We start from the raw sequence: 17,610 nt of genomic DNA, 5'->3' as shown, positions 1-17,610 counted from the left end.
AAGGTTTTACCCATGACATGTCACATCAATACAACTCATTTGAAATTTTTGCCTAGTGAATGCATTCTAAGTGTAACAATCACATGATATGCTAATGTTCATGATGTTATGCTCAAATTTTAGTGTTAGTAACACCAGAGGTGTTACAATTATGGCGGAGAAGGAAGTGCCGACAAGGGGGCCCGCTTGCCAGTGCCCAAGTCCGCTCGTGGTGCAAGGACTCGCAGCCACCCTGGCCCACCTGACAGCGAGTATGCGGGCACGAGTTGGAGTCACGGACACGTGGGCCCGGGCCGTCGGCGATAGTAGGTTGGCGCGTAGTAAAGTGGGCCGACGCGTGGTAAAGGGAGGGGGAAACTTGCCGAAATCTCGGGGTGGCGGCCCAGCACGCGATTTCCTTTTCTTTTCTTTTTCTTTTCTGTTTTCTTTTCCTTTTATTTTTACATTTCAAATTTGAACTCAATTTTTGTTGTGAATTTTACACTTAGATTAAATGCACAAATCCAAATAAATACCCGCATGAATGGATATAATTATTTATTTATATCTTTTTCTTTATAGTATAGTTTTCTCTTCCTTTTCTTTTCTATGTCATTTTCAACTTCTAGATTTCAAATTAGGTTAGACCCTAATTTCAATATTATTTTCTCATTATTATTATAATTAAGTGCATAAACAAAATCTCCAACATGATGCATAAATTAGTTGCTTCATTAGTTGCTTTGTTCACTTTAAAAATGACTCTTAATATTTCCATTAATAGAAGGCAATACATATAAGAAGTTTAATCCCTCTCTTTTATTATCCACAAGTTGGGTATTACCCGATCTTGGCGTGGAAGAAGGGAATAGCTGTCAAGCGGGGCCCGTACGCCAATGGTCGAGATCATCCCAGGGACCGCGGGGTGCTTTTACCGTGGAGAAAGCGAATTTATACAAATAAGCCAACAACGTGGTCGCGCGCGAAGACATGGGATGTCCGGTAGTGTCTCATCAAATGTTTAAATATCAATTAGGTGTATTAAATATAAGCTTATTTAGGGTTTAATAATTTATCTCGTCTTCTAGTCTTTATCTGTGTAGTTAGTTTTATAATTAGACTATATTTAATAACTATAATTATCATGATATGATAGTGACTAAACTTTAGTTTGGTGAAATCAAACATGCTCTCCAACCAATCCCCCTCCCCCTTCCCATGCTTACTTCTTGGTGCACGATGTCTCTCCCTTCGTCCAATGGCTGCCCCTTTCTTCCACTCTCTGCTAGGGGGGATGCGTACTAATCTCCCCCTTCTGTTAATTAATAGTTTAACTATAAAATTAATTATTTTTGTTTAATTACTTGATAACAATGTGTATCGTGAGACTACAAAATAATCCTAGTATTTTTAAAACCTCAAGAATAACTAATGTAAAAAAGTGAAATAGCACAATTCTTTACTATACTGAAAGCACTAGTTTCAACGGTCATCCTGCGTCATCTTTTTACAAAAAAGTCCCTACATTTCTCCAAATCAACTCAGCATAAAATATTAAAAAACGATGCAGCAGGTGGGGTATGTGAAAAATCAGTGCAAGAGATGGGGTTTAAACCCACACCCTGATAGAAGAAAGGTGGAAGACACTGGATGAAGCTGTCTAACCAATAGAACATCATGCTCAAGTGTTTATAATATTAAATATAAATTGCACATATGTATATATGATTTTTTTTGTAAAATAAAAAAATAATCCTGCCGAGCCGGGCCAGCACTACGGGCCGAGGCTACGGCCCAACACCACATGGAGCTCGTGCCGGGTTGACCCAGGCACTATTAAATGGGTCGTGGCTCAGGCTGGCTCGCTAGACATGACTCATTTGGCCATCTATACCTCCGCACGATAATGATGGTCCTCGCCTCAGTTGCCACCACCTCGTTCGTCATTCTACTTCTTTTCTCTCTCCCCCTCATGCCTCCACCTCCACGCCACCCCATTCTCGACAGAGAGGGTGTAGGAGCAGGCGCCTCCTCCCCTATTCGTCTGAGGAGGACATGATGGCGCATGCTAAGCTTAGGTTATCTTAGAGATGATGAGTCCAGATCTAAGATATTGGACAACCAAGGCCCGTAGCGTGACAGAAGTCGGTATATGCTACAGAATTAATAGTGGTGTTGTGTCGCTTCGACGAATCTAGGCCGGGAAAGACACTCGCATTCTCTCGCTTTCTCGGCATGACAAACAGTACGGCCATCCGCAGGCAAATGTACGTACATCTTTTTGTGCGTCTTGTCGCAGTCCCATCCTGCTCGTCCTTCCACCAACCGCTGTCGTCGTCGTCGGACAGGAACATTATCATTATATCACCAGATCATGGAGCAACGGAATCTAGCCATGGAAACAACAAGAGCAGTCTTTTTTTATCTTGCCAAAAATCAAGATTAGGAGCTTCTATTGGAAATTCTGAGAAACTCTGTATATATATAGGTCAGTGCAAAGTTGGTTAATTAACATACTACTCTTAGTCCACGTCAATTTCTCTAGTGCTACGTACATCGTCATATGAAAATGACAAGGGTTTCGTTACAGTAGTCCGGATATACCTGATGTAAGATTTCAGAAGTCCCAAGCCTTGATTTTTTTCCTTTAGTTTATATAAAAAACAATGAAATAATTAGATAAAAATAGCAAAATAAATAAATCTCCAGCATGAGGAGCGCGTGCCTAAGTGCTAGAAACAGTATCAATGCAAATGAGATTGAACTGGAGATGGTTGGCCAAGACCAGCCAGGATGCACCAGCCTACGGCGCACCGAACAGTGTCCGGTGCCCAGGCTGACCGGCGACAAACTCGTCTCTCTCGGGAAAAAGCCGAGGGCGCTTCGGCTAAAAATCATCGGACTACCTGGTGTGCACCGGACTGTCCGGTGAGCCAACGGCGCCCGCGGCCAACGGTCGGCAGCGAAATCAACGAGCGACATGTGGCCGATCCAACGGTCACTTGGTCGCACCGGACTGTCCGGTGCGTCAAGAAGACCGAAGGTCCAACGGTCGGCTTCACCAGAAAATAAAGGAGATCGGGCAACGAATAGGCACTGTTCATGTCCAGTGGTGCACCGGACTGTCCAGTGCACCACCCGACAGAATGCAAGAATTGCCTTCCAATTGAATCTCCATGAACTCCTAGCTGCCTTGGGGCTATAAATGGAAATTAACCTCAAAATCAAGAACCAATCATGATCCTAATTAAGAACCAATCATGATCCTATTTTATGAAAACAATACAAAATATTATAGAAAGAAAATTTTTAGCATTTTATTTCTAATTATCCGTGTGGTGGTCCCGATGTCTATAGGTGACATATCAGTCATAACACCGTCACTTAAAAATAACCTGTAAAGAAAAGAAATGTGTATGACTGGTCGTACAGGAGGCTGTACTCATGTGGAAGGCATGCATGGAGGACTACTGAACCAGCACAGCAGCATAGCTAGCGTTGCTGGTCGTCCTGCATGAATATCCTGTATAAAGAAGTGAATTCAGGAGGCTGTACACAATGTGAAAGGCTTTTCGCCGTCTTTTTTCTTTTAGAAAAAATGTGGTTGTACTTGCATTGTGAGTCGCTGGGTGTACCTATGATATGAACAGGAAATATTCATGAAAGCCTTTGTACAATGCAAGATTTAGAACTGAAGTCAGAGCTGTCCACAATGTGAAAATTATGAAAGCCTTTGTACAATGCAGGAGTATCCTAGCTAAAGAATTGAATTCAGGACACTACACACAATGTGTGAAATGCCAGGACTGAATCAACGTAGCCATCAACAGATGATCCTGTTTTCTGCCTTAAAAAGAAACTGATCCTCTTTTGACCGATTTGCATATATATAGAGATCAGTTGACTAAAATGTATGCTAGGCTGAGATGACCATATGCCGTGATCCATCTGTAGATTAATTCCACTGAACAAAATACAACTAATTGAACTGCCCAGGGAACGACCCGGACAAAAAAACAAAAAAAGGAAAAAAGAGGACCTGCTAAACACCAAGGAGACCTTAATTAGGAACCCATATAGCTAACTTGAACTGGTCCACCTCCTCTTTGACAATGAATGCAATTTGTAGGGGATGCCACATTAATTATTGAAAACTTCTTCTATTTCTGTCCTTCCAAATATTCCACCATAAACAAACAACCAGGCCATCAAAGTCTCTTCTAACGGACAACCATAATCCTGCATTTCCTCCACCATCTGAAAAGAGACTCGCCTTGAATAATAGCTGGTAAATGGTTGAGGTCAAACCAGCTAGCTAGCTGATTTCAAACTTGTCCTGAGAAACCACATTCTTTGCAGAGATGAGTTGGTGCTTCTAGCGTAATGTTATAAAGCTTGCAGATCGGATCATGTGGCCAAATTTTCTTTAGTCCAAGTTGTTAGCAGTCAAGATTGTTTTCTAAAGGAGGATACAAACAAAGATCTTACACTTTGGCTCCGATTTAGCTTTCTAGATCAGTGCAAGATCGAACATTTTAGATCTTCCAGCAAATTGGATTTGTTATGCACTAATATTGGAATCATCACCATTGGATGTCCATTTCCACATTATTTGATCCTCGGCGGATTCATCTCTATTGATCTCTTGAATTGCCTCCCACAAGGCAACATATTTTCTTATGAACTCTTGTGTTGTGAACCCATGTAGGTGAGAAACCTAGGCATTATTCTGTGGAGCTTTCTAAACAATGATGTCCTTCTGTGTGGATTTGCTAAAGACATGAGGTGCTAGGTTTTTGGGGCTTGTCCATTTAACCAACTTGAATGCAAGAAGAGGGATTTGTTGCCAATACGAGCAGTAACAATCGTGGAAGTGTGAAATAAGTCTCTATCGCTTTTGTCGCAAGGGATATCCATGTTTGCTCAGGGCCTGTCACTATGCTTCCATTTAAACCAATACCATCTTAGCCTTAGTGCCCTAGCGAACTGCTCAAGGTCTAAGATGCCTAGTCCCCCTAAGTCTTTTGGTGCACATACTGTTGGCCAACTTACCAAGCAGCGACCACCATTAACATTTTCTATCTCCTTGCCTTTCCACAAGAAACTTCTCCAATATTGATCGATTTTCTTGATTAACCATTTTTAGTTGAGAAAACAGTGACATGGTAGATAGGTGCGCTGAAAGGACTGTCTTCACCAAAGTTTCACGTCCTACCAATGAAAGGATTGTTTTCAATAATAATGCTAGTAAGTAAAATAGGGTTAATCCCACATTAAAAGTGCAAGACTCTAACCAGCTTAAGAGGTGGACTTTGTGTACACCATCTACAAAGTTAAAAAAGGAGACTAGTGTGTCCCACGCGCTCGCTCGAGGGTCGGGCCATGTCGTGCTGTGATGAGATAAATGTTTTGCCATTATATATATAATTTAATTAGATGGAGTAATTGATAATGTAAATGGCATGATAACTACTTGACCGTTACATCATGTAACTGTTGTCACTTTGATGTTCATCAATGCACATAAGAGAGCATCTATGTTTAGTGAATAAAGCTCCTCTTGCACCTACATAAGAGACATGCACCCCTTCTTTTCTCTTGGCTAAGTCACAACTAAGGTCCTATTTGGAAGCACCTAGTTTTTAAGAAACTCGTTTATATAAATTTATGACTCAGTTTATAGAAATTAGATTCAGTTTCTTAAAAACCAAGAAGCTGGCCTCTCCTAACTAAAAGATAAAAATTGGTTTCTTAAAAATTAGGTTGCTTCCAAACAAGACCTAATTGGTAGTCCAATTTTTATGAGAGCTCTTACTTCTCCCTTTGTGTGTTTTGTTGCTTGCTACACATTTTGCATCTCCCACGGACCTGGAAAGAGTAGACTTCTGAAGCCCTGTCACACAGAAGACTCTGCTAGGATAAGTGGAGCAATAAGATTTCTGTAGAGCGTCTTCACATGACTGCTCATTGTATGAGTACTTCCTGAAGGCCATGAACGACTACTTTCAATCAGCCATTCAACACTACCAGAATCTAGCTCTTTAATGAGTGCTCGGTGCTTTGCCAAGCGCATTTTGTCGGGCACTCGGCAAAGCATTCTTTGCCGAGTGCCACTCTCGGCGAAATAAGACTCTTGGCAATGACCCCATTTACCAAGAGTGAGACACTCGGCATAGACGGACACTCGACAATCCCCCTTTGTCGACTATCAAACTCTCAGTGAAACGTGACGCTCGGCGAAGGATCGTCAGTAGTCGTCTATAACTAACGGTCATTAACTTTGCCGAGGGCCAGGCGTTGACACTCGACAAATCCATATTTTGTTGAGTGTCTTTCTTGACACTCGGCAAAGTATATTTTCACTTTTTTTTCTTTTTCCCACGAAACTTTTTTGTTGTGCGTTCCTACACTATATAGAGCTACATGTTCGATTTTGGCACGATTATAAAAGTATTTGCTATAACTATTGGACTTTGTTCGTTTAATTGAATTTCCTCGGATAATTCAGATTTGAAATTCTATGATTTCATTTAAAGGACATTTAGGTTTCTACACTATATAGAAACCTAGCCGATCTACATTGAAGTTCTATAATTTCATGTGAAGGACACTTAGGTTTTACACATAGTGCGTGACAATTTTCTTGAAACAGTCTCAAATTTTTATCATAGGCTCTACATATGATATCATGACATGTTGACAAGATTCATGATTTTCTGACTTTGTTTGTGTTATACAATTTTAAAATAAATGGATCATAAGTTCACGGTCATGTTTCGTGAGCATGGTGCTCGAAAATTCCAGCTTGTTCCTGAAATAGGCCGTAACTTGTGCTAAATAACATTAATATCATTTTGCATTCACCGTTTTACATTTTCCAAGTGAGTTGCAGTCCAAATCTGAATTATCTAAAGAAATTCAATTAAACAAACCAAATCTGATAGTTATAGCAAACACTTTGATAAGTATGTCAAAATTAAACATGTTGGTCTACATACTGTAGGAACACACCACAAAAAATTTGGTGGAAAAAAAATAAAAGAATAAAAATATACTTTGCCGAGTGTCAACGGAAGACACTCGACAAAGCATTATTTGTCGATTGTCTGCCGGGGGACGCTCGGCAAAGAACTTCTTAAAAAATTAAAACAATCTTTGCCGAGTTCTTGTCAGTGGACACTCAGATCTAGAACACTCGACAAAGTATATTTTTAAATTAAAAAAATCCTTGCCCGATGCTAGACCGTGGGCACTCGGCAAAAGCTGTCGACCATATTTCTAATTGTGCCTTCACCATTACTGCTCGCCACTGCCGCTCATTACTTGCCGCCGTCGGTCCCCACTATCCCCGTCTCTGGCCAGGCGTGCTCGGCTTGGCCCCTCGCCATCGGTCGTCCTCGGCTTCGGCTCTGCCACGACCATCGCCCCCTCCCTAGCCGCCGGCCACTAGGCCCTAACCCGGCCACCGGCCACCTTCCCCATCCGCCATCGGCTCTCTCCATATTCAAGGTTTGTTTTTGTAATTATTTGGGGTATTAAATATTCACGATTCACTGAAATAAATACAAAAATATTCACTTCCTCACAAATTACTATAGTAAGATGTAGTGGTAAGATTGTTTCATGCAAAGCCTAGGCCTCCATTTTAATTTCTAGGCACACATTTCTAAGTTATTTGTCTTGGAACGATTACCATTATTGTGAATAAAATCATATAACAACACAAATCTACATATAAGTTACCTACTTATGCTATCTCGGTAAATACTATAGTGATACTTACTTGAGCGGTAGGTTTAGGGCATTCTAGTGAATCTGCTATGTTTAGTAAAATAGTTTCTATATATTGTGATGGTGGATATGGATGCCGAATAGATGTGACTGGCGACCATTGTGCCATTTGTATATGTGTGTGTCAGCCATCCTACTGTTACTTTTATTTACAAGATTTGAAAACCTCCCCGTGCAGGTAGGTGATGCCGAAATTTTTTATTGACAGACTTGTTTATTTTTTGTAGAGGTCTTCCTACCTGTTGCAGGTCTACCTGCACGTGTCGCGTCGCCACTGCACTGACCCACCACAGCCTCGCTAGCCTGACTCCATTGTCACCATAGGTATAACCTCTATTTCCGCATCATGGTCGTAGATCATGTAACCAGTTAGGCGTCTCCCGTTCGAAAGAGATATGTGTAGATATGCAGATCTTTTCATATCTATAAATGTATCTGTTTCGAATTGTCCACGTTTTTTGGACAGCGCGCAGTTGCGTAGATGATGTTAGTTTCCATGCTCTACTCCGGTCCAAGATAGAGTTTCGGCGTCACCTCCATATTGTTCTCCAGACAGTACACTCTCCCTGCCAGGATGTGTATCCGGAGAACAGTGGGGAGGTGCTGTCGAAACTCTCTCTCGGATCGGAGTAGAGCATGGAAACTAACTCTATCTACGCAACCGCGGGTGGGATTAGGACCTATCCTCGCCTATTAGAAGGTAGGAACGTCGTATACATATCTTACATGTTTATTAAACTATACTCATTTATATATGTTAGAGGATGGAGGATCGTGAGTGGTTGTACATGGGCTGTGTAGGAAGGAATGATGTCACCCCTGAATGGATTAGAAAGACCGATTCTTTCATCGAACAGGCATTTGGCGAAGCTTCTAAAGGAGCGAGTCTAGTCCCATGCTCGTGTAGCAAATGTGCTAACAAGAAAAGAAAAACAAAGAAGGCCATGATAAAACATATTTGGAAGAATGAATTTATGCCTGACTATAATCGATGGATCTTCCATGGTGAAGCGCACCGTATGAGAGAGGAGGTGGTGAGACAACGCGTCGAGGATTATGATGCTGATGCCGAGGTAGCGGATATGTTCAACGATTATCACGACGCACAGTGAGCACACATCCATGGCACAAGACGTCCATGGGCCAGATTATGATCCGAGGATCGAGGACATCAACAGAGATGTCCTCATGAGGGTCGGAGGAGGCAAGAGGCATGAGCGGTACTAGATTGTCGACGGTGCAATCGACTCATCGTTCACTCCCACTTTGTCTCTGGTGCGAGCAAGGAGCACGAGTGTAAGCCCAAACATACGACCTCGGCAGGACAACTCACATCACCGGATACAACAACTATAGGTTAGTGCTTTTGTAACTCGTCATTCCTTGAGTCATATACCTTCTCTTTGAGTTATTATGACATTGGGGTGAAATATTATAGGCCCAGCTAGAAGAAGAGAGGTCAGAATGGATGGAGATGGAGGCAAGGATGAGGGCAGAGCAGAAGGCGGAGCGGGTGACTCGCTTAACAGATTAGTAGAGGATGGCGGAGATGTTCCAGTACATGCAGAGCCTTGGCGCCACATATGGTTTTGCTCCACCACCTCCGTTGTTCCCTCTAGTTGACCTTGCTCAGTTCCATACTCATGTGAGTATCAAAATTCTAGTTCTGCATGATATATATTCATCTGGTATAACACATGCAATCTCTTCTCTGTGTAGGGACAATCTGCGGCATCAAACAACCCTCATGGATCGCCCAGCCTATCGCCGAACCAGTCCAACCGCCCACCTCGCTGATGTTCTTCTAAACTTAGTTGTAAGACATGTTTATGCCATATATTGGATGTTTGTGGACTTATTTATGTGAGTACTTGTTAGTGTTGTGAACTATTTTATGGTACTTGTGACTTTGTGATCTTTGTGAAGAAACATGTGATGTTTGTGAGCTATGTCGTGTGTTTGATGTATGTGATGATTATTGATATATGTGATGATTATGTTATATACCTTTTGTTTGTTTGGATGGAATAGCAAAAACAAACAAAAAAGGCATTCTGGTCACTTTGTCGAGTGTAACACTCGGCAAAGAGGTACTTTACCGAGTGCCATAACCGTAGCACTCGGTAAAGTAGGCACACCTGGGAACTGGTAAAGCTTCTTTGTTGAGTGCTGTGGCCGCGAGACTTGGCAACCAAGCAACCTTTGCCGAGTGCCACGGTGACAAAGGGGCCCACGGGATGCTTCTTTACTGAGGGCCATTACATAAGGCACTCGGTAAAGAGGGAGCATTGCCGATAGTTACGGTGACACTCGACAAAATCTCCATCACCATCACCTGGCACTGTGATGACGACTTTTCTTTGGAGAGAACCAAGTAGCACTCAGTAAAGTCTTTGTCGAGTGCCCGATAAAAAGTACTCGGCAAAGAAGCTAAGACCGATGTACAGTCATCGAGTCTGCTTTAGCGACTTCGCCGAGTGTTTTCTAACTTGTGTCCGGTAGTGCGAGGGACCGTATATAGCGTGAACTCTTCATTGCAACCGTGTAGCATGCCTCCAACACTAGCTAGCCCCGCCTTAGAGTATATTATCGACCTGAGCAATGCAAATCACCTAGTAGTTTTTTAGCACAAGCAGCAAGTCGATCGTGAGCAGCTAGCTCTTCCCTGCTCATCGTCGCCAGCTGGTCCAAGGGAGGAGGAAGAAGAGATAGATGGACGACGTCGGCGGTGCTGCTGCTGGTGGTGGCGATTCAAAGCAGGTTCGTACGTACGTTGCCCCTTTCTCTTGCAGTTTTTTCCAACTATAGTGCATTGTTCCGTATTTATGGAGATGAAGAACTCTTTTCCTCTATTTTCTAGCTCTTGGTTGAAGCAGATGGGAACACACGCACGCTTATTTTGAACAGGCCGAACCAGCTGAATGTACTCTCCTCTGCAATGGTACGTACACGTTGTGACACTACAGTAAAGACGTACATTTCCGACGGCCAAAGCAGGACATAAGCCCGACGCCGTCGAACATAGCCTATTTCCGACCGTATCTGTCCCTCGGACGTAACGGGTCGAAAATAAATCTATTTCCGACGGCATCATGCATGACTCAAGATCGAGGGTCTTACTTCATTAATTCATGTTTGCTGATTAATTAATGATAGTTGTTGTTTCATGTTGCAGATTAAGGGACTCCTGAGCTGTTTCACTGCTTTTGTGAAAGATGATGGAGTTAAATTGTTGATTATGAAGGTATCTAGCTCGTACCACAGAACGTTTGAACCGTAACTGATCAATATTTTACAAGTTTTGATATCATCTGTACCAAAGCTGTAGTTTTCAATGCAATCTGTGCAACTTTAGAGTTCACAAGTTATAGAATCGAGAGACGTCAGTACGTCTCAACTATACGTTTCAGAATTCGTATTTGTTTTTAATCTTCTTACTATCTTGAACGAAGAATACATCCTTTAGCATAATATATTGTTGAGCTCAATGAGACCTAAGCTACGTGGTTGAAACAATTTCCATTTGGAATCATATCATTTCATGTCTAAAATATTCACTGCAAAATTATGTAATGTAGTAAAAAAAGATATAGTAGCATGCCATATACATAATTATTGTCTGTGCTGATAGTCCTTGAGATTTAACCTTCAAAGACACTTTTTTGGAGTTTGTGGAAATCATTAATTATGGTGGGCCTCTTAACACGCCCGCGTCCATGAATAGCAATAATACAGGGTATGCCTTTGTTAGAGCAAGTACAGTAACAGAGTATAAGAAGGCTAAATGCTAAGTTAGAGGAGAGAGAAGATGAGAGAGAGGAGAAACGGATTATCATGATCTTACAGTTGACTTAGATACGTGAACAAAAAAACTTTATGAAAGAGACAAGTGAACCCTACATTATTAATAATGAAGAGCTAACTATTATACAAGTGGGCAGTGGCGGACGCAGGGGGTGGGCAATGGGGGCCACGGCCCCACCTTGGTTTTTATAAACTCTTATACATAGACTTAGATATATAATGAAATAAATAAATTTTTATATAGTAGGTTGGACTAAATTTAATAAAGACTAGACTTTGATCTAACTTTTTCTCGGTGCTTCACTACGACTCACCGGCTACTTTGGGATCCTGCACCAGTACAACTACTTTGCCTTCTAATCCGCACCGGCGGATGGGTAGGATATTAGTGGGATTCTACCTTGGCATCACAGCACCACCCGCCCTTGCTATCTCACAAGGGTCATGTCGCGCCGTCGCAACGCGACAATGGCTGTCGCTTGCTGCCACCGCCTTTTGTCTCGTCGTCGCCATCTACCTTCGCATCGTCACCTGCACTCGCTATCCCACGCCTATTGTCGCCTCACCGTTGTCATTTTGCGGTGGAGTCGCTGACTCTCCACATCGACGTGCTTATGCGCCCGCTTTGCCCTAACGTCCAGTCCCCGCCGGTTCACCCCTTTGTTCTCTCCAACTCTCCTTTAGGGTGGCCAAAATGAAGTTTCGGTATTCATGTTATTTTAGAACACTACTCATATTATCACTTAATCTCCATGTTATTATCATGAAACTATTTTTATCAAATGGTCTAGTATATTGATTTGTCTTCTACGTTATCGCCCGCCTGAAATTTTGTCCTGCGTCCGCCACTGCAAGTGGGGTAAGAGGTTGGTTGCAACAATCACAGTAGCTATCAGTTGGCTATATCATTAGCCTTGCTCTTAGTTGATTAGCGGATATTGCGGCCTCAGTTAATGGATTGACACAGGTGGGTAGTCGACCTGAGACTGGAAATGGATTTTGATCGTCTCTAAAAATTATTTATCTAGTAGATGAAATTATTTCTCATTTCTCGTTATAAGAACTTCTAAAACTGATTGAATAATAACTATAATTTTACTGCCTATAGGAAGTTATATGTCGATCTTATGTTTGTCATTGTATTGAGGTATCACTTGTGTTTTCATCGAGGTATCACATGTTTTCAGGGTTCTGGAAGAGCATTTTGTGCTGGAGGTGATGTTGTTGCTGGTGTCCAGTCAATAAATAATGGTACACACCCTGCATCCAAAAAGAATGCAATTCTAGTATTTGGACAATTCAAACTTTTTCATTTTGATCATGTTTATATGAAAAATATAAATATTTATGTCGCTAGTTAGGTTTATTATGAAAATATATTCTATAATCAACATATACTTATTTGGCATCATAAATCTTCCACTTTTTTATAAATTTGTTAAGGTCGTTTGACTTATTAGTAATTGAGAGTTGCATTCTTTTTAGGATGGAGGGCATCTAACTTTAGCTAGCCTTCTATTGTCCAATTATGATTTATTTAGATATTTTTTCAATGACTTATATCACCTTAGTCAAAACCCATGTTACATATTATAAATAGGTCTAACTAATGTTGTTCCACATGTTCTGTTGGCTATGTTGTGTGCTTATTTGATAAATTAGAAGGATGGAAATGGGGCGCTGATTTCTTCCGAGATCAATATTTTTTAAACTACATAATTGCAACATGTATCAAACCTCAGGTGACCTTCATCTCTTTATCATAGTGATTCAATGTAATTATTTGCTTCTCTGCTCATTTCCTCTAAATGATAGACGATTTAACTATAGGTTTCTCTTCTTACTGGAATTGTCATGGGTGGAGGCGCTGGTGTTTCTTTACATGGAAAATTTCGAGTTGCCACTGATAACACGGTATATGCTAAAAACAAAATTAAGTGACTTCTATTATCAATTCAATATGTGCTTAACAAGCAAAAAAAAGTTCTCATGTCATGATGTAGCTATAGATCTTCTTATATAATGTTCTGCTGAATATAAACATTTAGGCATAACATTCATAAGAAAAAACTGCCAGCACCGCCTTTTCTGATGAATATTATGGTTGGGTGTTCATTGGATTAGGTTTGAATTATGGTACAAACCTTTTCGTGCGCTTGATCGGTGCCAATAGTTCTTCTTCTCATTTGGAAATATAGAGAATCTTGCATTATTTTCATTGGAAAATCATTATATTTTGATATGCCAAAATCAGTGTTATCTTAGACGCTAAACGCTAAATGACCACTCACCCACCATTTAACGTTTAGACAATTTAGATAATGACTAGATAGTATGAACGCTTTGCATTACAACAGTAAATATACATATGAATTATAATTTTTGTATAAACCTTTTAAGTATAGTTTAATGCATGAATATAGTTATAAAAGTTGATATAAACAGTAAACAATTATACATAAAGTCACACACATGGACATCATTTAAAACATAAGCATTTGTGCTCCATCAACAAGCCTAATTTCACAAAATAAAGTTCACCAACCACCCATACATTCATGGCTTATCGCCTAAATGATCGTTTAAACACATGTTCTCTATTTACACCTACTTAGCCACCATTTAACAAATTTTCTAACTAATTTGGCTGTTTAGACACCTTTAGTGTTTAATTCAGTGACTAGGGCCTAAACTACACGTGAACCCATTATTTAGCGTTTAAACACATGTGGATTGTCATTTAGACATGTTTAGGTGGACACTAACCAAAATCTGAATCATTTACCTTTTGAATATCCATGCAGGTTTTTGCAATGCCAGAAACATCTCTTGGTCTTTTTCCCGATGTTGGGGCCTCATATTTTTTGGCTCGGCTTCCTGGGTTCTATGGTTCTCTAATACCTCCGATCTTTATTCAATTGAAATACATGTAGCTATGTCATTGCAACGTATATTTCAATGTTCTGCTAACACTCGAGGGATATTATGTATCATCGTATCATTCTTCAATTTTAGTTTTATACCATGTGATTTATTCTTAGCAAGTGTGATTCTTGCACAATTGATCTATGCAATTACATATTTGATCGTGGAGATATATTAATATAAAGAAATGAAAAATGATAATCTTTCTTCTTTTCAAGTTGATTTATTGGTTCCATTATGAGGTAGCCATATAGTTGGTGGTAATGACAACATTGGATATCTTGTTAAATAAAACATTACTCTAACATTCTGCAGGAGAGTATGTTGCTCTTGTTGGTGCTAGATTGGATGGTGCTGAAATGCTTGCATGTGGTCTCGCAACTCATTTTGTCCCTTCAAATGTAGGTTCACTAGTAACTCAATTTTTAAATGAGTTGTCAATTTTCTTACAGTTATGATGTTTGATGTTATATTTATGGTTACTATTATTGAGAATGTTCTATGTATAAAAATCCTAGCCTTATAGCATTTGCACATGGGCTTTGAAGTTTTGTTCTCTAGCATCATTAAGTTTGTTTATGTGGTATATCTGTTGAAATAGTTTTGTTTTCCAGAGAATGCTATTGCTGGAAGAATCCCTTAAAAAGGTGGACACCTCGAATAGTTTTGTTGTATGTAGTATTATCGATCAATTTTGTCAACAGCCATCCCTAAAACAAAAAAGTTCCTTGAATAGGTAAGGGCATTTCTAATTAACTCAAAGACATATGTTTGGTTCACAATATCACTATTTTTTTCATTCTTTGGTGCACCTTAGGTTGGAAATCATCAACAAATGCTTTTCTAATAGAACAGTTGAAGAAATTATATCCTCTCTTGTAAGTTTGTTATATTAACTGTAGGTTTCTATGGGTTCACTTCTTATATATGAAAAATAATAAATGCATATTTGTTCTGTTAGGAGGAAGTGGCCTCAAATTCAGCAAGCAAATGGGTTGCTCAGACAATTCAGTATCTAAAAAAGGCTTCTCCTACTAGTCTGAAAATCACATTGAGATCGGTATTCCTTAGAAACCACACCCCATAATTGTACTATTAATCTATGAAATATAGTTGTCTCATTATTTGTTTTCTAACATGGAGTTCAGATAAGAGAAGGGAGAACACAAACCGTTGGGGAGTGCTTGCAACGGGAATATAGAATGGTTTGCCATGTCGTACGCGGTGACTTCAGTCGAGACATTTTTGAAGTAATTAAACATGGACATCACCAACACTTTGCTCTATACTTTGTTGTCATTGTACATCAATGTATGTACCTAACATCCAACTCCTATTACATAGGGATGCAGGGCAATACTAGTAGATAAAGATAAAAATCCAAAGGTTCATATACTTCCATATTTATAACCTCTCCATCAAAATTCATTGCATAGGACTTATTTTATTTGATATAACCATTAGATGATGGCGGTCTTTTTTGGGGAGCTTGCAGTGGATGCCTCCAAGGTTGGAACAAGTGCATGATGATGCAGTTGAAGAGTATTTCTCTAGGGTTGATGATCCAGAGTGGGAAGATTTGGACCTACCTGTCATGTGTTCAAATGGAAGAATTATGGAGTCCAAGCTTTGAATGAAGCCTTTATTGAACAATTTAATGGAACCTCAGTTGTGGTTAAAATAACAACACATCCCATGTTCGAAGAGTCTATGTACACTGAATACTCACTACCGGAATCGACGGCTTTGCCGAGTGCCTGAAGCACTCGGCAAAGCCTTAAAAACACTCGACAAAGGCTTTGCCGAGTGTCGCACTCGGCAAAGGCTTTGCCGAGTGTCGCACTCGGCAAAGAGGGCTCGACACACAGTGCATCGGCAAAGCCTTCTTTGTCGAGTACTTTTTCTTGGGCACTCGACAAAGAGGTTTGTCGAGTGCCAGGGGGCACTCGTCAAAGAAAAGCAGAAGTTACGGTGCCGGGTGACGGAGACAGCGTCTTTGCCGAGTGTCCCAGGTGACGACACTCGGCAAAGGAGTTACATTTGCCGAGTGTCTGCCTGACAGCACTCGGCAAAGAATCCGCTAGAGGGGTCCTCATGTCAGGTACATTGCCGAGTGCTTGGTATGGCACTCGGCAAAGCGTGCTTCTTTGCCGAGTGCCAGAGCCATTACACTTGGCAAAGAACCTATACCGGTGCCCAGGTCTTGGTTCTTTGCCGAGTGCTATGGCCCTGACACTCGGCAAAGCACCTCTTTGCCGAGTGTCACACTCGGCAAAGTGACCAGTATACACCTTTTTTATTTGTTTTTATATTCCATCCAAACAAACAAAAGATACCACATATACATCACATATATCACATATATACATCACATATATCATCACAAACATAAATATCCAACACAAACATAAATATCCAAGTTCTCAACGCAAACATAAGTATCAAGAACATAAGTCTCATAAGTCTCAAGCTCTGACATAAGTATCCAACACAAACATAAGTATTCAACACAAGTTCTGAAGTCTAAACACTGAAAATATAACTCTCATGGAGATGGGCGGTTGGACTGGTGCTGCGTTGGGCTGAACCCTTCATGAGGGTTGTTGGATGCCGCCCCAGATTGGCCCTGCACAGAGAAGAGATTGCATGTGTTATACCAGATGCATTACCAACATGTAACTACAATTTTGATACTCACATGAGTATGGAACAGAGCAGGGTCAACTGCAGGGAACAATGGAGGTGGCAGAGCGAAACCTTGTGCAGCGCCAAGGCTCTGCATGTACTGGAACATCTCCGCCATCCTCTGATCAGCCGCCGCCCGCTCCGTCATTATCCTCGCCTCCATATCTTGACGTTCTCTCCTCTCTTCTTCTAGTTGGGTCTGTAATATTACAAGCCAATGTTATAGTAACTCAAAGAGAAGGTATATAACTCAAGGAAGGACGAGTTACAGAAGCACTAACCTCGAGTTGTTGTATGCGATGCTGTGAGCTGTCGTGCCGAGGTCGTATGGCTGGACTCGAGCCCGTGCTTCTTGCTCTCACCTGAGACAGAGTGGGAGTGGAGGACGAGTCGATTGCCCCGTTGGCAATCTAGTACCGCCCATGT

At 40.9% G+C, this 17,610-nt stretch overlaps 1 protein-coding gene across 1 annotated transcript; it reads left to right on the top strand.

The window, feature by feature from the left end:
- The first annotated feature begins 10,482 nt into the window (after positions 1-10,482).
- On the top strand, positions 10,483-16,157 carry LOC103648215 (3-hydroxyisobutyryl-CoA hydrolase 1). The gene is given in 14 exon segments (XM_023301765.1): positions 10,483-10,534; positions 10,602-10,711; positions 10,946-11,014; positions 12,762-12,825; positions 13,237-13,316; positions 13,405-13,488; positions 14,379-14,463; positions 14,815-14,900; positions 15,114-15,235; positions 15,317-15,377; positions 15,461-15,559; positions 15,648-15,749; positions 15,844-15,885; positions 15,995-16,157. Coding segments are annotated over 14 exon segments (1,194 nt in total). The 3' UTR covers positions 16,133-16,157.
- Positions 16,158-17,610: the final 1,453 nt, after the last annotated feature.

This window comes from Zea mays, chromosome 2, assembly GCF_902167145.1.
Source record: "Zea mays cultivar B73 chromosome 2, Zm-B73-REFERENCE-NAM-5.0, whole genome shotgun sequence".
Classification (NCBI taxonomy): domain Eukaryota; kingdom Viridiplantae; phylum Streptophyta; class Magnoliopsida; order Poales; family Poaceae; genus Zea; species Zea mays.
This window is presented reverse-complemented; position numbering and strand designations above follow the sequence as displayed.